A 27,132-nucleotide genomic window follows, 5' to 3' on the forward strand; every position below is an offset into this window, starting at 1 on the left:
TATGATTTATAAACTACTGCATGAGAATGTAGATATGTAAGAGTGACTTTTTTTTATTAAGTACCAAAAGAACGCATAATGAGTGACAATAAAACCTCTTTTAATTATCAAATTTCTGTTACAAACTAGGTGTATATAAATAATTCAGCTATTTACAAACTAATCCACTAACTAAATAGGCTAAGTCCAAAAACATTAAACTGTAAATATACATATAAAAGGCCTGATAGTTAAACCAAGTAATTAAAATAACATAATAAACAAAATACTCCACTCTTATACTAGTATCATTTTCCATCACGTGTTTGTAGGAACGACTTTCAAATATTTATATTTCTAAACTCTAATTATAAAATAGTCTAGATTATAATGGGCCGCCGACTCAATATGTGACCATCCTATTGATGGATATTACTCTGCCTCGCCGTTACATCTGACCAGGCCCAATGCACAAAAGCCTCATTTCATTAGATCAAGGTGCAATTTGAGATCTCATAATTTCGTCACAAACTTTAATAAATAAATACAATATGATCATCTACTCAGGATGTAGATTGATTCTATATTATTCAATTTTATTTCAAAAATTTATTTATTTTTATCACTCGTATAATACGGTTTAACTGTATTAATCGGGCAAGCTTCCAACATTGCTTATAAATAATTACTCAAAGGTATCATATTATTTTATCTGAGTTGGATGTCTCATTTGAAAAATATTACTACTATTTGAGTCAAAAGGCATGAATTGCTAATATGAATATATTACTTTTTATGTACTTTATTTATCCATAAAAAATAGTAATTCCATTATTTCTTATCCCATCAACTAAAATTAGTCTCATTTCTATTTTTAGAATTTTTCTCGTAATTTATTTCTCAACCTAGCTTCTCTCACTTTATACTACATTTTTTTCCATTTTCATTCAAATTTTATCGATTGTGTATTACTCACTCCATTCCACTTTAATAGTCCCAATTTAATTTTCAAGTGTCCCACAATGCACTCAATTGAAATATTCCATAAATAGACCACACACTCCACTCACATTTTATTACTATAAAACTAATATAGGACTCACATTCCACTACTCCATTTTTCCTACAATAGGAGTCACATTTGATGTGACCACAAGTTTTAAAAAATGTAAAAAATAGTGGATTGAAAAAGTTAGTAGAATATGAAGTCCACTTTTTGATACTCTCTTTGCCTGCGAATAAGAGTTCCGTTTCTCCATTTTAGTCCGTCCAAGAATAGGAGTCTCGGTTCATTATTACTGTAAATGGTAATAGGTTCCACATTTCACTAACTTGTTTCACTCACATTTCATTTAAAACTAATAAATACAAAAGAGACTCATATTCCACTAAATTTTTTCCATCCACTTTTTTCTTAACATATCTTAAAACCTGTACCCCCAAGAAATGAGACTTGTAATGGTAGACGGAGGGATTATTAGTATTATCATATAAGGTGAGCTAAGTGAGTTAGTGGATTATGAGACTTACTTACCATTAATGACAAAAATGAAATGTAAAGTGTGGTACAAAGAAGTATTTTTCTTCAACTTTTTTTTATATTTTTTAAAGCCCGTGTCAAACTTAAATGAGACTTTTAAATAGAATGGATAGAGTAAAACTTATGTGTTCTTTAATGAAACTTGTGAAACTAGCATTAGGCGGAATACCAAACTGAATAAATAAAACTAATTAACAATCCGTAATTAAAAAACACAATGCTTAATTTATTCAGCATAGAATCGATCCTTTTATTTAAAAGTTAAAGACGTTAAATAAATGTAAATCGAGGGATTAAGCTGATACATCCTCGACTCCTTGTATTTTATTATTTGGAATTTGCATGTGGCCCTCATAACTATTCGTCAGTCACCTCTTTTTTTGGAGTTTTTTTTCAACCAAATATTGAACACTCTCATTAAAGAGCATTCATATCGTCCACAAACGAGATCCTGAAATTAAATCTTAACAACAATGTTTATCAGTCATTTTATTCATAGGATTTCTTATTAATTTATTTTTATATAGTACTTATTTCATGGAGTAATATATTTTGGATGCATCAAAGATCCAAATCAAGAATTCAAACAAAAACGCCAATTTGAACATTATTATTATTGTAGCCAAATTGAATAATGCGGGACCAAAAACTGCGACAATTAGAGTGACATTGAATTAAAAGGATTGGCTAAGATTGAAGACAGTGTCGTCATCATCAACAACTAATCTTTTCCAAGCCTAATGCAAAAGAATATTAATGCTCTTATCTGATATGAGATGAGGTGAAAGGTTTTGTTTGGATTGCTCCTGCTTTTTTGGCCTTTGGATTGGATCTTCTGGATAACACTTTTATCATGCCTTATGACCACGATAAGACCTCCCAAATATCTTCCCTACTTTTATTGTATTTGTTTGCTTCCTAAATTCTTATTCTTGAATTTGCTTTTCTTGAACAACCTTGTTCTTGTTTTTTTCTTGATTATCATGGATAACCATCACCATCTTCACTCTTTCCCTTGTTTGGATTGCCAACCTCACACCTACATTAGAATGGTACTACTAAATATTATTAAATTCATGCAACATCTATTCAATAATTTATGCAAATCAATCATGAGTTCATTTTAATTTGGAGCTACAGGTTCAGAATATGATAGAGAGGTGCTTGCTGTTCCGTATGGACAGAGATGAATGTGTGAAGGCGTTGGCTGAGCATGCTCGTATTCGACCTCTTGTAACTCTTACAGGTTTATTTTCACTTCATATCATAAGCCTTGCTTAATTTGTGGAGTTTGTAGTGTGTGGTTAATTTGGAGATAGGTGCAAACAGTTTTTGCATGTTGTGTGTTGATCTTTTTTTTTTTTTTTTTTTATGTGTTCAGTGTGGAAAGAGCTGCTGAAAGAGAACAAGGACTTTTTCCAAGCATACTTCCAATCTCTATCTCTTAGGCCATACTCAAGTAAAAACTCTTTATTCTCATTTCACCTCATTATAAAAGAACTTATTATTCATTAATTCTCACTCTGGATAATTGGTTTCAGATATAGATTTGTTCAAAGGACACCAAGATTTGGACGAAGAAACCAGTGCAAATACATAACTAGAAGAAGATGAAAGAATTCTATAAGGAAATACATGCATGTAGCAGTATTGAAGTGCTGCATTAGTTAGAAACTCCTAAATCCGTAATTATCTTATCCCCAATAATTTTATAGTATTGTTTTTTTTGGATGAATCAAACTTGCACTATAGTTATTATTTTGTTTGATATTGTTGTATCAAGAAGAGTGTATGTGAAAAAAAATCTTATATGAAAGCAATTAGTAAATGTTTACTTTTCACTAAAAATTTGAAGGTTCATGGTGCTGAAAAGATATTGTCCTTGCATAGCTTCAATTTGGACAAAAGCAGAAAAAAAAAAAGCATACTTAATTACTATTAACAAAGCACAACCAACTGTAATCAATGAAGTCAATTCATAATCTATAAAAAGAAAGAGAGAAAATAAAACTCAATTTTCATCAAGCCCCTCCTTAATCACCACTTGCAATTCTCTCTTTTCGAATGGCGTTGCCCGAGAAATTGACCCCTTCAATAGAAAGGTGTTGTGGTTCAACCACATTGTCTCAATGCCTTTGTTTCATGTAAAGCATTGCCAAGAAAATGCACCTGAAATTTTTGTAGCAGCAGATAGCAGTTTAGCAATTTCCAGCAGCATAAAATTGACCTCTTAACATGCTATATTTGAATTATGTGGATGTTTCTGGGTGATACTATTTAGCTGTTTCTTTTTTCATACTACACTTGCAGCTAGAACATCAAAATTATCACAGTGATTACCTCATGATGGGCAATGGATTGCATGACCATGTCTCCTTCGTCACAAGCACTGACTTGTCCATCTCTATACTCTCTTTGTGGGCAATGTGCCCACTATACAGTTTCAACATGTGTAAAGAAATTAATAATTAAGCCACAGTTAAAATTTCCTAACCAAACAAAAAAAAAAAAAAAAAACTTGCATTTTTGGCAGCAGCACTAAAAGCTTCCTTGTGAGTGATGTTGGGATGCTCAGCCTTGAGCCTCTTGATTTCGTACTTGATGAAGCGATTGTATGCAGTCGGACCGCGTTTCTTCTTTTCCGGTGCTGCACCACAACAAATTTCCATCAGATCATTCATGATAACTAACAATAACACAACAATTCATTAAGATTGAGAAACAGCTTTACGTTTCTGGATAACATGGTTGCACCATACATAATCCCTGTCTGCATCGTCATCATCATCTTCGTCCGCAACCTTCTCGACACATACACACTTCATGATTAGTTGAGTTCCTTGCAGTTAAAACAGTATCACGGCATTTTTACCATTTTACGTTGTTGGTTGATTGATGGAAAGAGGTGTAGCGTGTTGAGAGAGAAGATGTTATCGCAGTGACCGCAATTGATTGCCACCGCCATTGCCAAGCTGTTGTAAGGAACGATAACCTGCACAAAATATTCCAAATTAAGCTATGTAATCAGCCACTAATCACACCATTAATATTCAAATATATAGTGGATTAATTAACTACAAGTAAGATGGTATTGCAAATGCAGCATTCCACATAGCAAATCTGCTCCTGCAAGCTCTCTAATGCTGACATTTCTGAGAGAGAGAAAATGGGGAAATAAAGGCAGTTTGGAGATAGATGAGAATGTAGAAGAAAGTATCAACTGTGTTTCCAGTTGTATCAAACTCATTCTATATACAGTGACACATTTATGTCTGATACATACATTAAAATTTCAGCCTAAACTAGGAAAATGAGGAGAGAAGTCTTATTACAAGTCCAGTGCTTCCTATATTGAACTATAATTGCCAATTCTTTCCCTTGTGATCAGACTTCTTGAAAAATGAAACTGATGCTAACTAGGAAATCTGCCATCTAACCAGTTTTGTCTTTCTTCAACAAAAAAATTTGCAATTTAAGTCAAATTACTCAATAAGTGCTTCTCCAGCCACCTATTTCTTGCATGTACTATTACTTAGAAGTTAGAATACACTATAATAAACTCTAAACAATATAATAAAAACATTGTATAATATAATATTAGAAATATTATCTTGTACTTAAAATTGCTTCTTGCATTTCTTACATAGTCCTTAGAGGAAGTTGTTAAGTTGTAAATTTCAGTTAGTATAGTTACTACTCCCTATATTATTTGTAGAATAGGTTCTGAGCAAATTGATATAATGTTTTTATAACTCAAGAAAATTATAAATAAACTCCCCTGAATTAGTTTGCTTATGAAATTATAATCCGTACAAAATGCATGAAGTATATCAATATAAATTTTCTTGTGAAATGATTTAATCGATATGCCAAAATTTTGGATGATTAAGAATTTTAATTTTTGCCACACCTTAAAAATATGACTTTTAGAATCATATGCTTCATTAATTATAGTTACAAATTTTTCGGATATAGTACTAATTTAGTTACAAATTCTCTTGCGATTCTTTCTATTTTCTCTGCCATGGAGTCCAGCAAGCGTTGAAGTATCTTTTAGAGCATCTCCAATGCCGGCTAGCCGATTCACGTAGCTAGCCGGTCGGCTAGCCGAACCATTGGAGCAGGCTAGCGCCAAATCGGCAAAGAAACCGGCCAGGGCTAGCCGATCGCGTGTGGCTGGCCGATGCGCTGGCCGCCATTGTGGCGGCCCGATCGGTCAACGCCGAATTTTAATTTTAATTTTTTTTTAAAACCTATATAAACGCGATATTAGTTTCATTTTCATTTGCACCACTTGTTTTAACGAGTTTTCTCTCTCTCTAATTTTCTGTACAAGAGCATCGAGCGATGAGTAACGCGGGTGGTAGCGGTGGTGGTAGTGGTGGGGATGCTTGAGGAGTATGGACGGAGGATGAACGAGGCTATGGAGGCCTACATGAACCGCGAGATGGAGCGGTATATGCGTAGGGTGGAACAGCAGGCGATACCTCGCCCTCCACGGGTTGTCCACCGCCGAGCAGGTGATTGATCGGGATCACGTAGCTGCACATCGGCGGCGTATGACGACTACTTTTCGAGAGAACCCGCGGTTTCCCGCAAACATGTTCCGGCGGCATTTTAGAATGCGCAGGGCGTTTGTTTATGCGTATCGTTGACGCTTTGGAGCGTCGATATCTGTGTTTCCGCTTCGAGGCACGATGCGGTTGGCGAGACCCGGCCACACCCCTATTCAAAAGTGCACGGCGGCAATCAGGCAGTTGGCCTACGGAGGCGCGGCGGACATGTGGGATGAGTACTTCCACATCGGTGAGTCGAAAGCCCTGGAATGTCTGAAGTATTTCTGTGAGGGCGTGATAAACATTTTCGGTGAGGAGTACCTTCGAAGCCCTACTCCCCAAGATTGTCAGAATTTGATGCAGATGCACGGGGAGAAGCATGGGTTCCCCGGGATGTTAGGCAGCATAGATTGTATGCATTGGGAGTGGAAGAACTGCCCGACTGCCTGGAAGGGGGCCTACACGACCGGCTACAAGTCAAAGAATCCCACGATGATCCTCGAGGCCGTAGCTGATTACCGGCCATGGAACTGGCATACGTATTTTGGGGTAGCCGGGTCGAACAACGACCTCAACGTCCCGAACTCGTCTCCCCTCTTCAACGAGAAGTGCCAGGGCGTCGGTCCAGCCGTCTCATTTGTGGCCAACGGCAACCGGCATGATATGGGCTACTACTTGGCGGATGGGATATACCCTAGGTGGCCTGTCTTTGTGAAGACGATCAGGCACGCAAGTGATGAAAGGAAGGCCTACTTTGCGGAACGACAGGAGTCGGCACGCAAGGACGTGGAGCGCGCATTTGGTGTGCTCCAGTCTCGATGGGCGGCAATTAAGGGCCCAACGCGTTTGTGGGATGTTAGATGTGTTTCCCAAATAATGTACGTCTGCATTATCCCGCACAACATGATCGTCGAAGACGAAGGCGTACAACTGACTAGTTGGGCCGATGACGATGAAGCCGGTCCAAGCCACGGAACAGCCACCCCTAGCGTACGACGTGGGGTACCTCTCGATGAAGCCGGCTGCCTCAAGGAATTTACCGACATGCGCCAAGTGGAAGCTCATATTCAACTCCAAAAGGATATAATTGAAGAGTTGTGGGCACGGAGGACTGCACGCCGTTAGTTTTTTTTTATCTATGTACCTTTTTTTTAATGCAATTAATGAATTTTTCCGTATATGTGTCGTAAATTTAATTCCGTAATTTAATTGTAATTTTAATTTTATAAATGTGGTATATTTTGAATTATTTTTATTGCGGTTGGCCTATGACTGGTCTAAATTTGATGTGACAGGTTGATTTTCAGTGCGACGTAGCAGGGAGAGAGAGTAGCTGGCTTATTTGCATTGGCTTATTTGCATTGGAGATGCTTTTAAGTGCTAACAGTCAATCAATATATAGTTCTATCCCATTCTAAAATAGTAAAAGGAAAGGAAAAATAAAACCCTCATCCTCACTGTACAGATTTGACTGCCAATTCAGTTATTTCTCTTTTTCTGAAACGTACAATAGTTGAGAGCAAACTTTTTTTTTTTTTTTTTTTTTTTGGTTGAGAGCAAACTTTAATTCCTTTCAATTGCGGAGAAAACAGGACACGCTAGTTTCATTTTTCCCAGTCACAGCTGCTGAATCACTCGCATGTGTTTGTCGTGGAGTTGTTACTTTGATTTTCATTTTCCAGCTTATTCGCTTGGTACTCTCTTAGATATCGGTAAATCAGAGCTGTTAGTTTCTGCAATCACCTAATTCATGATTTATTGTTTTTAATTGCTTCGATTGCGAGCTGGTATATATACCTGCATATGTGCATAGCTACATTATTTAGAAAATTGAATAGATTGATGATTGGAAGTGTTTGAAATAAGAATGAGATTCTTAACAAGACTGCTTGATCATGCTTGGCCAGTTATGGTGGATGATACAACGGCTCCAAGTTATTGGTTGAACTGGAGATTCTTGCTCTGTGCACTATGGATTCTGTTAGCCATGTTGTTTTCTGCATTCCTCATATGGAGACACGAAGGGCATAGGGAATCCGGTGGGGATCAGCAGGAAGCAGCAGGGGACTTGTACTGGGATGAAGTTTGGGGGACTTGCTGGAAATCAATCCATCCTATTTGGTTGCTTGCTTATAGACTACTTGCTTTCTCTCTGCTATTTGCTGTGCTTCTAGCTGATCTAATCATCAGTGGTGTTGGCAAATATTATTTTTATACTGAGTAAGTTTAATTATTTGAGAATTTGCGGTTTTCGTGTTTGTAGTCATAGTTGGAAAGGATGGATTATATGGTTATGAATTTTCTGTATAGTTTTTTAACTATTGCTTGGATTCTTCCATTTATTAACTTCAATTGCAACTGAGAGGTTCGACTATATATTTGAGTAACTCTATGGCATCAATTGTGATATTTTGGGGGTAAAGTGGGAAGGATGACAGATTGAACTGATATTGTGGTTGTTCTAACTTTTCCATTCGCTCTTTCCTTTGTCGAACAGGTGGACGTTTACTTTGGTGACTATTTATTTTGGGGTATGTTAATATTTTCTGGATCTGCCTCTATTGCAATTCAAATTTCTCTTAATTTTGTGGTATATACCAAATTTGATTATGACATACATTTGGTTGTAGCTTGGTTCTTCACTATCAGTTCAGGGCTCTCTGCGTTGCCGCCATGAAGTTGATCCAGATAGGATTAGGAATAGTTATATATCGGCCAATGCAGAGCGTGGCTCTTATGTACCACCCCAACTTGTGGAGCAGGGAGATATACCCAACCAAACTAGAAGCTCAAATTGTTGTGGTGAACCTGATTGCAGAACTGCGGCATCCATATGGGGCTATATCATGCAAGTAGTATTTCAGGTAAGAATTCACCTTCAGTCCTACAGATTATCTTAGCAAGGATTGCTCGAATGGTATTATGGATAAAAAGGCAGCTCTTTTCCCTTATAATTAGGCAGAGATTCATTTTTTCTTATTTTGAGTATCTCAATTGCTGTTGACAGAGAACTTACATTATAGGCTTATACGCAGTCCTGCTCTCAAGTTGCTGTTCAATAGCAATGTGTATCTACATGATTATATGTGAATTTTTCCTTGTTAGTGTAACTTAGGAAACTTGCATCATATTTTTTTTGTCATCTGCAGAAAGTAATGTGTTACTAAAATTTATGTAACCTAAGAAACTTATGCAAGGTTCTCATACTTTCATTTCATTCTGGTGTAGATGTCTGCTGGGGCTGTGATGCTCACTGATTCTGTCTTTTGGTTGGTACTCTATCCATCTCTCATTGCCAGAGGTTACAGATTAAGTTTTGTGAGTATAATATTTCCCAGTTATTTTTTTATGATTATCTTTCTACCATTGTGTTGTTTCTAGCGTAGTAGTTCCAACATGAAGGCCAATATCAATTTTTTTCTTTATTAAGATATCTTACTTCATTATATCTGCCTTATTCCGGTCATTGAGTCAACACTTTATTATTTTCTGCAGCTAATTGTCTCCAAGCATTCTGTCAACGCCATCCTTCTCCTTGGTGATGCAATTTTGAATCGCCTGGTAGTATCTCAATGACCAAGTTGCTATTGTTTCTAATGAATTTTTTATTAACGGATCTCTAATTACTTACAGAGATTTCCCTTCTTCCGTATGGCATATTTTGTTTTATGGACGTGTATCTTTGTCATTTTCCAGTGGATCATACATGCCTGTGTATCAATTTGGTACAGTTTCCCCATTCATTGCTGCCTGACATTGTTATTGACAATTCTTGCAATTTTTGACAAAAATGTGTGAAACCTTCTTGCTGAACAGGTGGCCCTATCCTTTCATGGACTTGTCGTCTCCATATGCTCCTCTGTGGTATGTACTACCATTCTTTGCAACGGGGCAACTTATACATGTTTTTCCGTTTATCCAAGAACAGTGGATTCTTTAACCCTCGTCTTCTCCTCCTCTTCTCTGATTTTTTCTCTCGTTGCCATTTCTACCATAGTGTACTTGTCGTTAGGTAACCCTGTTAAACAAAATTTTGCAGGTATTTAGGCATTGGCCTTCTGGCCCTTCTCTGTTATGGAATATGTTTTTTCATATTCAGAGCAAAACGGAGTTATTCATCAAGATAAAATACTCAGATGCCATCGGAGTGCTTGAGAGCTTAAGCGATGTGGCTGCATATAGGTCCTCCGCATTTGTCCACATTTCGCATAACATTGTTGAGTGATATGAGATATGTGTAACTTTTACCAACTTATATAAGCTCTATTTTCATCTACAGTTTTGTAAATAGAGCCTGATTATACCATAGACTCCCATTTTATGGAGTATTTCATTATGAAATACAAGGAATACAGACAACCAATGAATCCATAATCTTGCAGTAATCAAAAAATGAGACATCAATAAAACATTGCTGTTGGTAATTCTACAGTTTCGAAAATACAAGATATCATCAATCGGCCTCTTTGAAGTTGTATTCACGGCTCCCACACATCATGTTAAGGCTTTACGCATTCTCTGATAAACTGCTCTAGATGATAGATATCGCCTGTTAAGGCAGATGCTTCTGCAGTTGTAACTTTGTTTTGGCACTGAGAAAATGCAAAAGCTTCTCCTACTACACCCAGCGTATACTCATTACTCGTATCTGCTGAAGACAGCGCTGTCCTTGAAGCACGAAGTTTGTTGCTGAGATGAAGACGAAGCAGAGTAGGTTAGTTATGAACCTTTGTGAGAAACATACTACTCAAAATTCACTACTAAGTGAAGAAAAATAATGGACAGATCAGAGATGATGGATGAAATGATCTCACATTTCCTTCTCCAGCTGTCGTCGGATAAAATCCGTTGAATGTGCAGTAATTTTGTCCATCTTGTTGCACAGGAGTAGTAATGGAGTCTTTCCTTTCACTACGCTCGCATTGGTCAGAATATCGTACAGGTACCTTCACCAGGAAAGACGATACAATATGAGCAAGCAATGGCTCTCAAAGTGTAAACGTGCGTGCTACATTTATAAACATACTCAGAAGCAACACGAAGATGTGGTAGAAACTCCACAGAATCCACCACAAAAATTATGCCAGCTGCTTGAGACAAGAACTCATCCAGTTTAGCAACAAGCCGCGAATGACCAGGAACATCAACTACGTGAATTCTGCCCTTCTGCAACTATTATAAGATTTCAGCACCACCCCTTACGTCGGCATGAATAGTTGTGCAAAAATATAAGGGAGTATTACCTTATTAGCCTCGGAGTGCAGTAAAAAACGTCCTTCATTTGGTTTCGTTGATGTTACAGAGTCTCGGTGAGAGAAGCCATCACGAAGCTAGAGGAGAGACAACATACATGTATACCAAAGCAGATAAAGGGACAAAATTTTTCATTGACAGCATCCACATAATCTTACTTACTTGGTAAAAGAGAACAGTTTTCCCACTTCCACTAAGGCCAGTTAATAAAATGGTGTTTGCTGATCTATGCTTTAAACGATATACTGCAAAGAAAGAGTTGTTTAATTGTTAATGTCGGCCAAATTTGTAGGCAATGTATGTGAAACAAGATCACTGGACCTAAAAGTTTAATTGAACTGAAACAGAGTTGAGATCAAAACTTACTGACTGTAAATAGAAAAGCGGTGAATAGAACGATCCCAGTCGCCGTGTATAGCTGCCCCGGCGGGATTTCTTGAACAAATTCTTGCGCTTTGCTAAATAATTGCTGCAATTGGATCTTCAATTCATCTAATTTCTCTTTTTCCATCGTCTCTGTTCACAAAATCGAGTACAGTTCTGATTGGAAATTTGAGATGAATTTAGCACAAGGGAAGTTAATGGTCATGGATTGGGAGTCTTTTTCAGGAAGTCTCTTCCCCAGAAAACTGTTTTTCGGTAAGTTAGGTAATTATGGTGGGGTGTGAATTATCTTTTGCATACAATTTTTTAGTTATTTCTAAAATGTAATGATGGCTAAAATCATGGACTACTAATTGATACTAGTACATGACTTTTTTTTTTCTTTCATATTCTCACATCTATGAATTTCTATGAATAAAAGTAATTGATGAAATTTGATTCTGATGTGGTAATACAAATATTCATTGATATTTGTAACATTTTGACCAAAAAAATTAAGATCCATTAATTGATATTCATGTCATAGACTCATGTATAGATTATAGTAGAACATGTTAATCTCTAGACTACTATGTGTAATAATATCAACTTTGATAAAGTCACCAAGAATGACATGCCTTCAAATTCACATTTCCACGCACATGGCGTGCGGCCAACGTTTTAAACATAGATCGAATCATAATTTTTAAATTTGTTTAGTTGTCCCATAATTTTAAATTTGTAAGGTTAGTACTAGTATAAAACTTTTTATTTTTAAAATTAATCTAATTTTGATGGACGGTCCAAAATAGTAAAACTGGTCTATTTTCGGTGGAGGGGTAGCATGACGTGGAATAGAAAATATTATGTTGATAAAATATTTGACTACTTAAATGGTATGGTTGAATATATTTAATTAGTCAAGTCTTTAATTTTTACACATATAAGCGTCACGCCAATAAATTCAGACACATAGTATGCCTAAATCTTCTCCGGTGAAACTATTTTAAAAATGTCAAAATTGCATTATTAACCATAATTTTACCATACTTTTTTTCAATTTATCCTTTAAACAACCTATGTTACTCGGATTGATTCTAAGATGATATTGGTCTTGACTAGATGATTAAAAGACAATGTAACTACTACAAATCGTCCTCTTCCATTTAAGAAAAGATTGAAATAAATGTAGCATTATTAGTTGGATTATACCTAGAGATGAGCAAAAACTACACAAATTGAATATCAAAATCGATCCAACCCAAAACTTGAATTTAGTTTTTTTTTTTTAATTTCAAATCGGTGTGATTTTATTTTTTAGAAAATCCAGTTTAGGATTAGAAAAACCAAATTTAATTTTATTATTATAGTAATATATATTTATATTTTTTATATATTGAACTAATTTACTTACAAACTAAAAGTCAACTTAATGAAGTGTAAAATAAATTAATTGTGTCATTTTTCATAGTTGAAATATATGCATGTGGTACACATAATATTTGACAATTTGATTTTTGAAATTTTTTTATTTTTTATTTTCGGATAATGTTATACAATTTCGGTCGGTTTAGATTGGTTAGATACTATTTAAATTTCAATTTGGCTCGTTTTGTTTTTCGGAACGTTCAGTTTTTCAGTTCGTTTTAATTTGCGTGTTCCCCTAATTATACCATTACTAATTTACCATATCCCTCGATTGCATCGCATTGTTCATGGACTTTGACAGGTCAAATTAGGGAGGCTAAAATTATTGACTTTTTAAGATTTAAGTGCTACCTTAACGACTATTGGGTACATTTAATAAACACTAATTAATAAATAAAAGCATAAATAACTAGTGCCTGCAATGGTTGTAGAGTATTTATTTTAGCCAGGTCATCACCATATATAATACCGATGCTAAATGATATTTCATCTTATATTTCGCATAATTAAGCTTCTGTCACATATAAATTATAATCCCTTAAAGAGTGAGATAATACTTAAATTGCACGGGCGTCCTTCGTCGCAATATTTTTTCTACATCCCATTAATTAATTCATTTTTTTTATATTACAATACTAGTTAATAATAATATATTTTAATTATAATATAATGAACTTTGCTTAAAGTTTATTACTACTTGAAATGAAAACTATATACCGTTAATATGATTAGTTATTAATAGGTCTGGGGAAACGGTTCTCGGTTCTTGGTTAACCGAGAACCAAACCTTATTTTTTCAGTTTTCGGTTAACCGAGAACCGAAACAATAAGGTTAAGGTTCGGTTCCGGTTATTAAGTTTAAGTTAATCTCGGTTCCGGTTTTAACCGAGAATCGAAAGGTTAGAACCGAATAACCGTTATTTTCTAAATATTTCATTTTTATATATTTTTAATTTTATTATTTTGGTTTTACAAAAGTAAAAATTTGTTTGATGAATGATGTTGGTTTATATTGGTTTTGGACTTAGTTTTGTAGACTTTGTTGGAATTTTGGTTTTTGATGATGGAATAGAATCATGGTTTTTGTCCTTTTGATTTTATGACTTATTACTTAATGTATTATATATTTATATTGCACTTGAGTTCAGTTCCTTCGGTGGAACCGAAGACCGAACCGATTGGTTCCTCGAGGAACCAAACCGACAAAGGGTTCGTTTTCGATCTGGATTTCAAAAAAAATAAGAGTCGGTTAACCGACTAATCAGTTCGATCAGAACCAAACCGACTGAATTCCCACCCCTAGCTATTAACAACAAACCTGAAATTCAATACAATTGTAAACTCTTATATGGTTATATATACAGTAATAAATTACAATTAATAAATACTATCAAATTTAAACGGAAAGACAAGAAATTAAAATTGGACAAAAGTTTAAATCAACTTAACAATTGAAAAATAAAGCGCAGAAACATAGAGATCGGTTTAGACTTTAGATAGAGTGAGATTGCATCTCCAAGTAGACTTTTAATCTTATGTAAACTTTCTCATCTGAAATCAAAACTTGGAAAAGCTATTTGACTAAAATATGGTAATAATAATATACATTTATTTTAGAGTATTATAATAAATAAAATAATAAATTTAATTCAATTTACATATATAACCCTCATACAGATTTTTATAGATTATAGAAAATATTTTGTGATAAAAATCCATAATATCCAAATAATACTGCTCAACCATAAAACGAGGACAGTGCTATGGGAATTTGAGGCATTCCTTTTCCCATTATAAATTTATAACATTCCATCTCTATTTTTCTATTACAATAACTGAAATTCGCATGTGAATGTTCAATATTTGAAGTGGAAAATGAACTACTAATTCAGCAGTCCAGTATTGACTAGGAATTTTTTTAATATCCAATATTCCACGTCACAGCACACTTGACTTCTTGCATCAAAACTTCAAAATCGATCGACTCAAACGTATAGAATTCAAACTTGATAACTAAACTAAAACACAGTAGTAGTACTAATAAAGAACAAGTCACGAACTCACCTATGCATACCGATTATATTGACTTAAAAATTATTTCCAATATACATAAGTGGCATATTTTAATTCTGTATATTTGGAAAATGAAAGTGAGAATCAATTCATATATCTGGTACTTATGAATATAAATATATGTGGTGTAAAATTACATACCAAACAAAGTGTGCATTTTTGGATTATTAATTAGCATTACAATTTATAGCACAAGTAGGTGTACCATTTTGGCTCACCTGGGTAGGTGGGTTATATGTCAAATTCGGCGTTCCATTTCCCGCTTGATATATAAATATAACAAAAAGAAAATAGAGTAACAAATTATACTGATTTTTGTCATGTTAATTGAACCCCCTAACTATAAATATAAGTAGGTGGATTACCAGATTTCAAGCTGTGAGTCGTTCTAGTCTGCGCCAACAAATTCTTTCACTCTCATCTCCTATCCGCATTCGTTCAAACAGTAATATCTCTGCTCTCTTTCTATCTTCTAATCTCAGCTATATGAGATATATGCAATGCTGAGTTTTGATTTGTTGATTTTGGACTCTGAATCTTAGATTTATTAATGTTTGTTTCCGATCTGGGGATTGGATCATTATTTTTCTTTTAATTAGCTGGTTCGGAATTTGGAAATCAGGCTAATAGGAAAATGGCGAGGAAGAAGATCAGAGAGTACGACTCCAAGAGACTGTTGAAGGAGCATTTCAAGAGGATTTCTGGATCCGATTTGGAAATCAAATCTGCTCAGGTGAGCTCGATGTTTGTGTTAGTTAGTTAGACTGATTGGTTTTGTTGAGATCTAGTCCTTTTTATATTTTTTTCGGCTTATGTGGCTAGAGATTTACATTCTGCGTGTTGTTAGGGAAGAATATGTGGTAGAATTAAATCTAGCATAGCGAAGTTAGATGGATATAATGCGATCTAAGGAAAATAATGATACTCCTAATATGCTATGATTGGCGGTGCAGTTCACCTGATTCTCTTTTTCCTTGTTACTCAAAGTAGCTGTACTTTAAATAGGTTTCTCATCTGAGCTAATCATATAGAACTGTACCTAACTCATGCGCCTTTTGATTGGAATTTGGAAATTTATTTTTCGTTTTCAGTGACAATATAAATTAAATCACCTAAAGTTAGGTGAATAATCAGGACAACTGTATTGAGCAAATTTATAGTGTACTTTCTTGAAGATGTACTGAAAATGTGGAAGAAATGTTAAGAAAGTTTACTCATTCTCAATGGACAATATAAATGTCGGAAAATCTGCATCAAACCAGTTTGTACATTGATTTTACTTTTTACTATTATCAGCTTTGTTGAAAATTGATGCGACAGTCATGCAATGCTACTTGGCTTGTATGTGGCAGAGTTTACATTTATAATTCAAACTGTTGCCTTGCATCATCTTGATTAAGAACCCAGTTTCAAGGCTCTTCAGGCCTCAATAAACCAAAATCTGCTTGTAATGTTTTAGGTGACCGAGTCTACTGACTTTAGTCAACTAGTAGACAAAGAGCCATGGCTTTCGTCTACAAGATTGGTTGTCAAACCAGATATGCTGTTTGGGAAACGTGGTAAAAGTGGTCTTGTTGCTTTGAACCTAGATTTGGCCGGAGTTGCTGCTTTTGTGAAAGAGCGACTTGGCAAAGAGGTACATGTTAATTTTTAGTATTTCTTGTGCTAATTCAGTGTTATACTGGCATAGTATCAGATATCCTATGACAAGAAGTGAATTTAGCTTAATTCAATACTCTGCCTGACACATATCTTGTGTGAACAGGTAGAGATGGGAGGCTGCAAAGGACCCATTACTACATTCATTGTTGAACCATTTATTCCTCACAATGAGGAATTCTACCTAAACATTGTCTCTGATAGGCTTGGTTGTAGCATTAGCTTTTCAGAATGCGGAGGAATTGATATTGAAGAGAACTGGGACAAGGTCAAAACTATATTTGTCCCAACAGGTGCATCCTTTACAGTAGAGCTATGTGCTCCGCTTGTGGCGACACTTCCCTTAGAGGTACATTGTCAATAAACAACCTTCCTCTTAACATTATTGTTGCTGTTTCACTTATTTACTGCACGTATTGAATATATACTTACATATCGCCATTGCTTATACATAATTTCTTGTGATGCAGGTCAAACCTGTAATTGAGGAGTTCATCTCATTCGTATATGCTCTATTTTTAGGTAGGTGTAAGATCTTGCAAAGAAAGTCTGCTTCTTAAGGTTAAGGTTGTAATCTTCTCTAGAGTTTTGAAAATAACCTGGTTTATTTTTATTTAGATTTGGACTTCACTTTCCTTGAGATGAACCCCTTCACCTTGGTTAACGGAAAACCTTATCCTTTGGATATGAGAGGCGAGCTTGACGATACTGCTGCTTTCAAGAACTTCAAAAAGTAATACTATGATTTTATTTTTCTGTTCGTTATTTGAGATTAACTTTAGGCAGTTCAAAAGCATATTAACCTTTGTGTGCATGGTGTTGCTATAATGTGTCAAAAATCATCAAACTATATTTATCGCTTATATAACCTCGATCTTGCAGATGGGGAAATATTGAATTCCCGTTGCCATTCGGAAGAGTTATGAGTCCAACAGAGAGCTTTATTCATGGACTTGATGAGAAGGTACTCATTGATATGTAGATTCTCTTATAAAGCTATTTGACTCCCAATTGGTATTCAGACCATTTTAATCTCAAATGTGGAAGCATTTTGCCCTGTTGCATTTTTCACTCACAAAACCTGCACCTGCTTTTTTAATGCATATATAAAGTTTATATCTTTCATTATTTGCAGACAAGTGCATCATTGAAGTTCACTGTCTTGAACCCCAAAGGGAGAATCTGGACCATGGTTGCTGGAGGAGGTGCAAGTGTCATCTATGCTGATACTGTATGTTCCTCGTCTTGATGTTATTATATTTCACTTGACTTAACTGAAATTGTTTTCCATTTTTCTTGTCAATTGGTAAATATCCAAGTCTCACACAGTTTCTCAAACCTGGTAATAGGTTGGAGATCTTGGTTTTGCTTCTGAGCTTGGGAACTATGCGGAATACAGTGGTGCTCCCAACGAGGAGGAAGTCTTGCAGTATGCCCGAGTAGTGATTGACGTAAGAATCAATTTCTTGTATTGAGTAGAAACACAGTATCACTTCTTACGCATGCTAATGAGTTGTTTACAGTGTGCGACTGCAGAACCTGATGGCAGAAAGAGAGCCCTCGTGATAGGTGGTGGAATAGCTAACTTCACCGATGTTGCTGCCACATTCAGTGGCATCATCCGTGCCCTAAGAGAAAAGGTATATATACCAAAACCTCACGCAGACTAATATATATAACTTCTCATCGAAAGCTCGACTCCTGATGTGGTTGATGTTGTACCAGGAAGCAAAACTCAAGGCTGCCAGAATGAGCTTGTATGTCCGAAGAGGAGGACCTAATTACCAGAAGGGACTTGAGAAAATGAGGATTCTTGCTGAAGAAATCGGCCTTCCTATTGAGGTATACATACATTGTTGATATAATGTGGTTGAAACCTGCAAAGTTTTTCGTGGCAAAAGACCTTACTGATTGATTTGTTTGGGATGTAGGTTTATGGACCCGAGGCAACCATGACTGGAATCTGCAAACAGGCTATTGAATGCATCAGTGCAGCTGCTTGAAGATGCTATAATCCTCATTACCAACTCTTTTATCTGTCTTTTTATTTTTAGTTTAACCAAACTTTCCAATCATTTTGGATTGCATTTCTTCACTGTTTTCGTAAATGGGTCTCAGAAATTGGTCCGTATGCCCTTATCCAGTAATGTTGTGAGTTAGAAGGTCAAGGATTTGTTATGAATGGTGAAGCACCTCTCAATTTACTTATCTCAATAAAATGCTGTATGAAATTGGCATGAGATTCTGTTTTTGCTTTTCTATTTCCATACCTGAGAATGTATACGCATAATGGCGTACTTATAAAATTAATACAACTATAACTTTGTGATCATCACCATGAATTCAATATGTTAGTACTTACTTCAATATTCCATATCAGTTGTGTAAGATAATTGGCTTGGGGTTTATGATCCAAATGAGCTTTTTCTTTTGATAAATTTGTTTTTTAAGTGTAATTCACATGTTTAGTTTGTAATATTTGTATTTTCTTTAAAAGTTCGTGGTTTTTAAAGTTATGGTTTAGGAGAGGACCAATGACATCGTTTGAAAAACAATGTAAATTAGTAGCTTGATACAAAAATTGGTCGTAAACCACATTGGCCCTTTAGAAGCTTAATTGTTATTCTCACACCACTTATGTATATAAGATAATTAGTGTAGGGGTATATACACGTTGGCCCGTAAGTGAAGTCAGATTATTATGAATTTCAATGTCTTACGTCACTTATACTATGGTAATTTGTATGTGAATTAATGAATTCTCTTTTACAGTATTATTTTCTCTATTCTAATTTTAACACTTTAGAGGCAAATTGAGATACATTGCCGCATGCCAAGTTTTGTATAGAGAGAGAGAGCAACCAAACGAATTACTCCTATAAAAATAAACATGCCTCTAATCATCAGCTATAGTGGAAAACTGAACGGACCTGAATCTTAGTCTGATGCTTTGTACAACACATTGTTCCTATATATCACAACAATCAGAAAATTATGCTGGTACATAATAGGTTATAAAAAACTGTACAAATCTTTTTGCCTGCATTTTACTTTCTATATGGAATATGTTAAATGTAAGAAAACCTAACTAGACAAGCACAATTATAATTAGACAACCATTCGTTTTGGGCTTGAAAAGATGTCACCTAACCTTATTGGTCTGCTTTTGTTTGATTATTCCTATTATAATTAATTGTAGCAGCAAAATTAATGGCAAAGGTTGGGACACTAAATTTTAGTCCGTATCAATTAATTTCCAAAATATCCATTTCTTCCCAAGCTTTCATCGGCCTGCCTCTTTTCTTCTTTCTTTTATAAATTAAATTTGTTGAACTAACACCAAATTGGACCGCCACAATTTAATTAGATAATGGCAACCGCCAACCGTAATTGACACAATTTAATATGATGGCCACTGAATAGACGTCTCTGCAATTCGTTGAGTCAACAATCACTATTATCTGCAGTCTGAATGTCGAAAATTCTGCATGACTAATGAATTTCACCAAACATGCACTACTTACTACCTACGTTCGAAATTGAATTCTATTAAGTCTTACCAAATAGGAGTATATATTTGTAAATTGTAATCTATCCGTTTCAACTATATTACACAGAAATTAAAAGGTTATGTTAAATAAAGATAAAATAAAATAGGAGAGAAAATGTAGTAAAAGAGATAAAAAAAAAAAGTAAAGTACGATAATAAATAAAGTATAAATAAATAAATATTTTATATTTTTATTAAAAAAGAAATAATTCAATTTTATTAGGATATACAGTGAATAGAAACTTAATTACTTAATTAGGACAAGGTGAACAGTAATTAACTATACATATCAACTCATTTTTTTAACTTTGCAACCGTCCCTTCAAAATAAGGCCAGCGTTATTACGTTAATATAATTTCAATTATATTGATGGCCTTGGTCACCGGTCAACTTTGAAGATAGTTTTCAAAATAAAAGAGTTTAATATTGAAAAATGAATTTTGCAATTCATGACCAGATCCAGATGTATATAGCAGAATTTCAACTGAAAAATAACTGGCTAGTGCTAAATCGATGGTACATTGGGACATATAGGGAGAGACACTTTTAATTTATATGAATATAATATATTATTCATATTCATTTGGAGATTTCTCAACATAAATGAGTTATTTATTTTTCTTGGCAAAATCAACAATTTTAATAGGAGTATCTTTTACTTTATTTTTTTCGTTTAGTACCACTTTTTTTAAAATCTCATACTATTAAAAAAATATCACTTAATATGGAGTAACAAAGGAAGGAGATAAGACATTTATTTAAACCACGTATATTAAATAATTAAACGTGGCGATTGGTTTGGCATACAGTATTTTGTGAATTCATCCTTTCCAGATCGTCAGTAGTAACAATTAACAAACAAATCGAATAAGATAATAATTGCATACCTATTCTGTATTCATCATAAAAAGCTGAGAAAATTACTATAAAATTCAAACCTAACTAAAACGAGGAGATTTTTCGACAATTTTAAATTAGCCCGCCAACCACATGAAACATTTTCTGAGTTTATAAAATAGCCAAACAAATTAATCAACCTTTAGTAGCATAAATAAGTATATTTTGTGAGGAAAACGAGCTGAAATTGAAAGATGGAAATAAGGTTGATGGAGATAATTTGTTTTTGATTGATAAATTACCATATATATAGAGCTATGGACTAAACAATGTGCTGCATAATGACAAAGCATGACTCGAAATCCAATTAATTCAGCAATGGCATCAAACAGCAGAGAAAATCTACCAACGGCGATGGAAGAAGAGGGAAAAGAAATCGAATTTCATGCCCACGTATTGGAGAACATCCTCTCGCACGTGCCGCTCGTCGACCTTGTTTCCGTCTCGCACGTGTCCAGATCATGGGCCAACGCCGTCTCCTCCTCCCTCCGCCACCACACCCCGCCGCGCCCTTGGCTGATCCTCCACGCGCACGCCGCCACGGCTCACGCTTACGATCCACGCTCCGGCGTCTGGATCAGAATATCTCAGCCGGTGAAGGCCTACGTTTCCGGCGGCCTCCGATCATCGCACTCCAGCTTCGTCTACATGCTCTCCTCATCGCGCTTCTCCTTCTCCTCCGATCCTCTCAATCTCGACTGGCACCACGCCGATCCACCGCTTGTGTGGCGGCAGGATCCGATCGTCGCGCGCGTGGGAGACTCCGTCGTCGTCGCCGGCGGCGGATGCGATTTTGGAGACGAGCCTTTAGCGGTTGAGATCTACGATTTGAAAACACGCGCGTGGCGCTTTTGCGACTCAGTGCCGGGAAATATAAGAGACTCGCCGGCTTCGTCCGGGCTCTCGATCGCAGTCGCGGCGGAGAAGCTAATCGTCGCGGAGAAGTCGTCCGGCCAAATGCACTCCTTCGATCCGGAAACCAACTCATGGTGCGGACCTTTCGATTTGCGTATCGGTGAGGCGAAATCGATCATCGATTATAGCATCGGATGCAGCAATAAGAGGCTGATTGTTGTGGCGCTTTGCCGAATTAAAAATGTGGAGAGAGTGAAGATGTGGAGAGGTGTGGGAGATGAATATGAGTGCGAAGAGATGGGAGAAATGCCATTGGAGTATGTGGCGAGATTGAAGAGCGAGAGTTTAGGCGAGCGCAATTCGATAAATGTTCGGGTGGGTGGGAGTATTGTGTACGTGTACAGTGATATGTGGAACGTTGAGGAGGTGGTGGCGTGCGAGCTGGTCGGCGGAGGTGAGTGTTGTAGGTGGTGGCGCGTGAGGAGAAGTTGGTGTATACGTGCGCTGAGGTGGGAATTCAAGAGTTGCAGCGAGCCAATAACGTTAGATTCGACTATGTGGAGTAGTCGATACTACTATTTGATATTTCTATCAATTTAGTTACAGATTTTGTTTTTATAAATGTGTCTCCCAATTAAAATAGGAGTACTCAACAGATATCGTTCACAGACTATTTCAAGAAGAAATATAAGAATTGTTACCCAATATCTCTAAATAAACAAAATGCTTTTTTGTCATTCATATGTGGTACTACTTACAATTTTGATTAATTGGTTGGTCCAGTTATTTATTCATCTCGATCTAGTTTTTTATTAGTTGGTCCACCGATTTAAGTTTCTTGTATTTCTTTTATCGGCATCTTGATAAATGTATTATTAATGCCAAATATTTTGATGAATAACACGAGAAAGCTCATGATATATGGTTGTCATGACTCATGGTGAGATAAAATTGATATTCAAATCAAATTAAAATTTGAGTAATACAAATGAAATTTGTCTTTCTATTTATTTTATAATAAAAAAAACTTGTAACCACTTTGAAATAAAAAACTGAGTAGTAGTAATACTTAGAACTGTAGTAGTAGAATTTTTTTAGGAAATGAACTTGTAATAGTATATTGATTGGATCAGGTATGATTCAGGCCCATTACCATTTCAGCAGTGGCCCAAAATGTTTAAAGGGGCACCGATATTTTTAACGGGATCCGTCAAAACAGTGGTTTTATTTACAACCCCCATATTAATTAATAACCACCTATTTAAATTATAATAATTAGTTAAGGTACACTTTTTCCCACTGTAACCTCTAATAATCTATTTTTTTCTGAAAATTGGTGATTGAGATTGGCACCAAAAATCACTCAAATGTTATAAAGAGAACAAATTTCGTTTTAAGTTATGACAGTCTAGATATAAATTAAAATATTTTAAATAAATTGGTAAGTCAGCAGAACAATACGGTATTATCTTCGTCCACAAAAATAGTCTTGCATTTTTATTTTCGATTGTCTACCAAAATTATCCTTTATTTATTTATGGCAATTATTTTCTCTAAAAATGTTGAATCAATTTTTTACTAATAATACTTCTACTTTTTTATCTATTTTCTTAAAAAAAAATTGTGACTTTGTTTTACAAATATTCAACTTATTTTATATTTTATATTTAATTATTTTATTCTATGTATTTAACAGCATGGTCTATTGTGTATCAGTTGTATAACTGAAAAAATATCTGACAAAGAGAGCAAATAACGAAAAATGAACTTTACGGCAAAGACAATCCTTTGTAGTACTGATTAGTTGAATGAGATTTGAATAATTAGATTAAGAAATTATAAAAGAAAAAAGAAATACTGGAACCCTAAAATGTAAATTGCCAAATTGGCTCCTCTTAAGAAAGTACTATTACAGCTGAAAGAGTTTGAATAATATAGTAGTAATATACTACTCCATAAGCTTAATTATTGTCGTAAAATTATTTATAGCCTTATATCTGAATTTCCTTTCCCAACAAAATAAATTGTCATAAATTGGACGAAGTTAGTTATGTGCAAAATGAAATGTGGTACAAAGAAACTAAGAAAGTATGTAAGATAAATGAGTAGTCTCAGTCCATGTGCACTTGCATAAGCTTTATCATGTGATAAGATGTCATATCACACAACATTTAGTTGTCCAAACAAAACTTGACACGTAGACACGGTGGAGAACAAAGATTTTCCTCTTTTCTAATAAGGCTTTGCCTATTCGGCTATTTCAATCATTTTCGTAATGGATAGCTAATGATTTTGAAATTCAGTTGTCTAGACTGTATGCATAAAAAATACTCCTACTACTATTGGATTTAGTTTAAATAAACAAACAAATAAAGTATTGACACAGAATGTAATTAAGTAAGGTACAATCTTGATAATATCGGATTCATTCGGAGCTACTTTTACAATTTACAAAAACTTCAAGGGGTGACAAAACATAGTTCTTTCTTATGCTGGTGGCCCTCGAGGCTAGAGAAAATACCTCTAATTAATAATGTAAATTGGAATCGGGAAAAGGGAAAAAAATTCCTCATTAATCTAAGCTAGAAAAAATAATAAAGAATACGAGTTTGAAATATTATAATCAAGAGTTAAATCAGTTTTCAGCAAGTGTAGACCAGAGAATATTCAGCTTTTCCAATGCGACAAAAATACCTTGAGGCCTAGGGTTTCACAAATAACAAAGATTAAGGAACTTTTTCTCAATATTTAATTATGTCTTCTTTTGTTGGAGGTGAAACTTACTCTATACTACTGCTGTTAATGTTATGCATATGATCTATCCTAATTTTGTGGGGTCCTGGCATAGAATGGAAAAAAAATTAATTAAAGAGAGAATATTTTGGGGCAACGATTTCTTTTCAATTAAAAGATAAAATAAGGATAAAAACAAAATAATTTTCTGACGCAATAAACAAAAACTGTGACTATTTTGGAGAATATAATCGTTAATTTACTCTCTAATTAACTAGATTAATACCAAAAATGACAATAATCCTACAAAGTATTACTCCTACTATAATATTGGATCTGTCATATGCACATTAGTCTATCATAAATTAAATACCATCTCGTTTTTGTTTTCTTAATAAAAATAATGGTACTACTAGTATTATAAGCATTCGCTGTTTCATGTTTGGCATGGGTAATGAATCAAAAGCATCCTTGATCTTATTGCGTGCTGCGATTTATTTTATCCATAAAGGTATCTGATTCTTCTATACCTATAATTGTGTACGTAGGATATATCTTCTTAAATATAAATTTAAATAAAATAAAAGTACAATAATATAAAGAAATTTGGCGTAATTGTGAAGTTTATATGACCTTTATATTAAATGCCACTTTGATTATTGTTATTGACCGTGAGTTGTTGCAACAATTATAGTACAATTATTTTTAATTTGTTATCTAATTAAAACCATATATATAGTCCCCCGACCCTCATCTTTACATTTTAGAGTTTTTTTTTAACAACACCACTATATATAAATACAAAAATACTACTACTACATACTTTAAATTGTTAGTTGTCACCCTCATATTTTCATTTTAGAGTTTTTTTATAACAACACCACTATATATGAATACCAAAATACTACATACGATACACACCCTCACGCTATGCCCCATACATGTTTTTTTCGTTTGCCCGTCAAAATATTTCAATTTACTAACTTTTTCTTTATATTTCTGTATATCCGTATCAAATTTAATCAGAAATAGGAAATACAATACTATTGTTTTTTCGCAAATGATCGGATGGTGAAGTTTCTATAATCATTAAAAATAAGTGTCATCTTACAGAATGAATCTCAATAATGGAATATTTTGTGCGGTAGAAATGAAAATATATCTTCTTACAAAATTCTCATGTCTAATTAATTATATTACCCTATTTATGTATCAGGTAGAAGCGAAAATATATCAAACTTTTATCATAGTAGTAAATTTTAAGATCGTGTAGTATAACTTGTTATTTAACAATCAAGTAAACTTATTTTATATTTTACTATAATAAATTAAATTCGAGGCAAAACCAAGTAAAATTAAGAAGTACTCCTCCATAAGAATGTGATTATCATTTTGTACTGATATTAGTAATAAATTAAACTGTTTTTAGAATCTTTAGATTGTTTGAACCCATGTGGGCATGTGCGCTGTAAGCGAACTTTATAGAAAAGAGGAGGTGTTGATACTAAGTTGTTATCAAATTAAAATCATTGTCCTATAATATTTTATGGAATAAATACTTTGTAATTATATTGGGTAGCTTTTCAAATTTCAAACCATACCAACTATTGCCTAACACCCATCAAATAAATACAAATATTTCTCTCTGCCAATAACGGCATCACTATTCCTTATCTCACTTACCTCACCAACCATATTTTATTCAAGAATTGATGCAACAAACTTTTAATAGAACATACTTTACTCTATAAACTATAATGAGGCACCATCACTAGGGGTGTGTTTGACATGGTATGGTACTCATAAAATATGAGGGTAGGAAAATATTTAGTTTCTTGATGTTTAGTTTGTATGATAAGGTTTCTTCATGTTTAGGTTGTATGATAGCGAATCAAATTACAAACTGAAATGTGTTAGAATTATGTTTGGTCAATGAATCTTGACTAATAATAAATGTGGCGAGATATTTAATTTTATAAAATTAAATGCAATAACGATGATATACTTTCGTAGTAGATGAACATGGATATTCATTTTCTCTAAACTGATACCAGTGAGTGACAAATTATGAATTAAAGTTTGTCACAATTGTGAGTAAAGGAGCTATGGATAAAACCAAGGGATTAACTAAAAGTGTTAATTATCACATATTGGTTGAGAGAACCTTATTAAACATGTATTTGATAAGATGAATCATTACGTGTAAGAATTATCGTGGACTATAAGATGAGCGGTCGAGCCCACA

General features: G+C 34.5%; 5 protein-coding genes and 1 pseudogene across 9 annotated transcripts; 4 read left to right on the forward strand and 2 right to left on the reverse strand.

The window, feature by feature from the left end:
• The first annotated feature begins 2,403 nt into the window (after positions 1 to 2,403).
• Positions 2,404 to 3,254, forward strand: LOC125208350. Its single transcript, XM_048107942.1, has 4 exons — positions 2,404 to 2,571; positions 2,660 to 2,765; positions 2,901 to 2,978; positions 3,061 to 3,254. The coding sequence occupies exons 1-4, from the start codon at positions 2,503 to 2,505 to the stop codon at positions 3,117 to 3,119; spliced, it is 312 nt and encodes a 103-aa protein (XP_047963899.1). The 5' UTR covers positions 2,404 to 2,502; the 3' UTR covers positions 3,120 to 3,254.
• A 229-nt stretch (positions 3,255 to 3,483) lies between these two features.
• Positions 3,484 to 4,669, reverse strand: LOC125206399 (protein YABBY 3-like). The gene is made up of 6 exons (XM_048105656.1): positions 4,598 to 4,669; positions 4,392 to 4,511; positions 4,251 to 4,320; positions 4,042 to 4,166; positions 3,860 to 3,952; positions 3,484 to 3,688 (listed from the first exon to the last, which is right to left on the reverse strand). The coding sequence occupies exons 1-6, from the start codon at positions 4,667 to 4,669 to the stop codon at positions 3,632 to 3,634; spliced, it is 537 nt and encodes a 178-aa protein (XP_047961613.1). The 3' UTR covers positions 3,484 to 3,631.
• A 2,840-nt stretch (positions 4,670 to 7,509) lies between these two features.
• Positions 7,510 to 10,403, forward strand: LOC125203455. Of its 3 annotated transcripts, none has more exons than XM_048101799.1 (10): positions 7,510 to 7,587; positions 7,625 to 7,787; positions 7,983 to 8,295; positions 8,573 to 8,606; positions 8,706 to 8,939; positions 9,304 to 9,393; positions 9,571 to 9,636; positions 9,709 to 9,800; positions 9,892 to 9,939; positions 10,115 to 10,403. In XM_048101799.1, the coding sequence occupies exons 2-10, from the start codon at positions 7,715 to 7,717 to the stop codon at positions 10,200 to 10,202; spliced, it is 1,038 nt and encodes a 345-aa protein (XP_047957756.1). In that variant the 5' UTR covers positions 7,510 to 7,587; positions 7,625 to 7,714; the 3' UTR covers positions 10,203 to 10,403. The 3 variants fall into 3 exon arrangements, with proteins under 3 accessions (XP_047957756.1, XP_047957757.1, XP_047957758.1); XM_048101800.1 differs by having other exon boundaries at positions 7,625 to 7,769; XM_048101801.1 differs by lacking the exon at positions 7,510 to 7,587 and having other exon boundaries at positions 7,660 to 7,800.
• A 22-nt stretch (positions 10,404 to 10,425) lies between these two features.
• On the reverse strand, positions 10,426 to 11,972 carry LOC125203456 (signal recognition particle receptor subunit beta-like). Of its 2 annotated transcripts, none has more exons than XM_048101803.1 (6): positions 11,695 to 11,972; positions 11,491 to 11,573; positions 11,319 to 11,405; positions 11,102 to 11,241; positions 10,890 to 11,021; positions 10,426 to 10,764 (listed from the first exon to the last, which is right to left on the reverse strand). In XM_048101803.1, the coding sequence occupies exons 1-6, from the start codon at positions 11,837 to 11,839 to the stop codon at positions 10,575 to 10,577; spliced, it is 777 nt and encodes a 258-aa protein (XP_047957760.1). In that variant the 5' UTR covers positions 11,840 to 11,972; the 3' UTR covers positions 10,426 to 10,574. The 2 variants fall into 2 exon arrangements, with proteins under 2 accessions (XP_047957760.1, XP_047957759.1); XM_048101802.1 differs by having other exon boundaries at positions 11,102 to 11,247; positions 11,695 to 11,970.
• A 3,513-nt stretch (positions 11,973 to 15,485) lies between these two features.
• On the forward strand, positions 15,486 to 19,091 carry LOC125207979 (ATP-citrate synthase alpha chain protein 1). 2 transcript variants are annotated; one of them, XM_048107508.1, is made up of 12 exons: positions 15,486 to 15,637; positions 15,815 to 15,925; positions 16,652 to 16,828; positions 16,958 to 17,200; positions 17,322 to 17,373; positions 17,470 to 17,584; positions 17,734 to 17,815; positions 17,987 to 18,082; positions 18,201 to 18,302; positions 18,375 to 18,491; positions 18,577 to 18,693; positions 18,783 to 19,091. In XM_048107508.1, exons 2-12 carry the CDS (start codon positions 15,827 to 15,829, stop codon positions 18,852 to 18,854), a joined length of 1,272 nt encoding a protein of 423 aa, XP_047963465.1. In that variant the 5' UTR covers positions 15,486 to 15,637; positions 15,815 to 15,826; the 3' UTR covers positions 18,855 to 19,091. The 2 variants fall into 2 exon arrangements, with proteins under 2 accessions (XP_047963465.1, XP_047963466.1); XM_048107509.1 differs by having other exon boundaries at positions 15,522 to 15,637; positions 15,792 to 15,925.
• A 2,390-nt stretch (positions 19,092 to 21,481) lies between these two features.
• LOC125204543 lies at positions 21,482 to 22,895 on the forward strand (annotated as a pseudogene).
• The last annotated feature ends 4,237 nt before the right edge of the window (positions 22,896 to 27,132 follow it).

The sequence above is a fragment of the Salvia hispanica genome, chromosome 2, assembly GCF_023119035.1.
Source record: "Salvia hispanica cultivar TCC Black 2014 chromosome 2, UniMelb_Shisp_WGS_1.0, whole genome shotgun sequence".
Lineage (NCBI taxonomy): Eukaryota > Viridiplantae > Streptophyta > Magnoliopsida > Lamiales > Lamiaceae > Salvia > Salvia hispanica.

What these genes read in the sequence shown, in the direction of transcription:
- LOC125206399 (XM_048105656.1), bottom strand. Translation starts at nt 4,669, where the DNA reads ATGTCAGCATTAGAGAGCTTGCAGGAGCAGATTTGCTATGTGGAATGC. An exon ending in TCAACCAACAACGTAAAATG is followed by an intron (nt 4,321 to 4,391) that starts GTAAAAATGCCG and finishes TGTGTCGAGAAG; the next exon opens with GTTGCGGACGAAGATGATGA. An exon ending in TTAGTGCTGCTGCCAAAAAT is followed by an intron (nt 3,953 to 4,041) that starts GCAAGTTTTTTT and finishes GAAACTGTATAG; the next exon opens with TGGGCACATTGCCCACAAAG.
- LOC125208350 (XM_048107942.1), top strand. Translation starts at nt 2,503, where the DNA reads ATGGATAACCATCACCATCTTCACTCTTTCCCTTGTTTGGATTGCCAA. An exon ending in CTCACACCTACATTAGAATG is followed by an intron (nt 2,572 to 2,659) that starts GTACTACTAAAT and finishes TTGGAGCTACAG; the next exon opens with GTTCAGAATATGATAGAGAG. An exon ending in ACCTCTTGTAACTCTTACAG is followed by an intron (nt 2,766 to 2,900) that starts GTTTATTTTCAC and finishes TTATGTGTTCAG; the next exon opens with TGTGGAAAGAGCTGCTGAAA.
- LOC125203455 (XM_048101799.1), top strand. Translation starts at nt 7,715, where the DNA reads ATGTGTTTGTCGTGGAGTTGTTACTTTGATTTTCATTTTCCAGCTTAT. An exon ending in CATGCCTGTGTATCAATTTG is followed by an intron (nt 9,801 to 9,891) that starts GTACAGTTTCCC and finishes CTTGCTGAACAG; the next exon opens with GTGGCCCTATCCTTTCATGG. An exon ending in TCTCCATATGCTCCTCTGTG is followed by an intron (nt 9,940 to 10,114) that starts GTATGTACTACC and finishes AAAATTTTGCAG; the next exon opens with GTATTTAGGCATTGGCCTTC.
- LOC125203456 (XM_048101802.1), bottom strand. Translation starts at nt 11,839, where the DNA reads ATGGAAAAAGAGAAATTAGATGAATTGAAGATCCAATTGCAGCAATTA. An exon ending in CATCTTCGTGTTGCTTCTGA is followed by an intron (nt 11,022 to 11,101) that starts GTATGTTTATAA and finishes TTCCTGGTGAAG; the next exon opens with GTACCTGTACGATATTCTGA. An exon ending in CGACAGCTGGAGAAGGAAAT is followed by an intron (nt 10,765 to 10,889) that starts GTGAGATCATTT and finishes TCTTCATCTCAG; the next exon opens with CAACAAACTTCGTGCTTCAA.
- LOC125207979 (XM_048107508.1), top strand. Translation starts at nt 15,827, where the DNA reads ATGGCGAGGAAGAAGATCAGAGAGTACGACTCCAAGAGACTGTTGAAG. An exon ending in TGGAAATCAAATCTGCTCAG is followed by an intron (nt 15,926 to 16,651) that starts GTGAGCTCGATG and finishes GTAATGTTTTAG; the next exon opens with GTGACCGAGTCTACTGACTT. An exon ending in GCTTTCAAGAACTTCAAAAA is followed by an intron (nt 17,585 to 17,733) that starts GTAATACTATGA and finishes TCGATCTTGCAG; the next exon opens with ATGGGGAAATATTGAATTCC.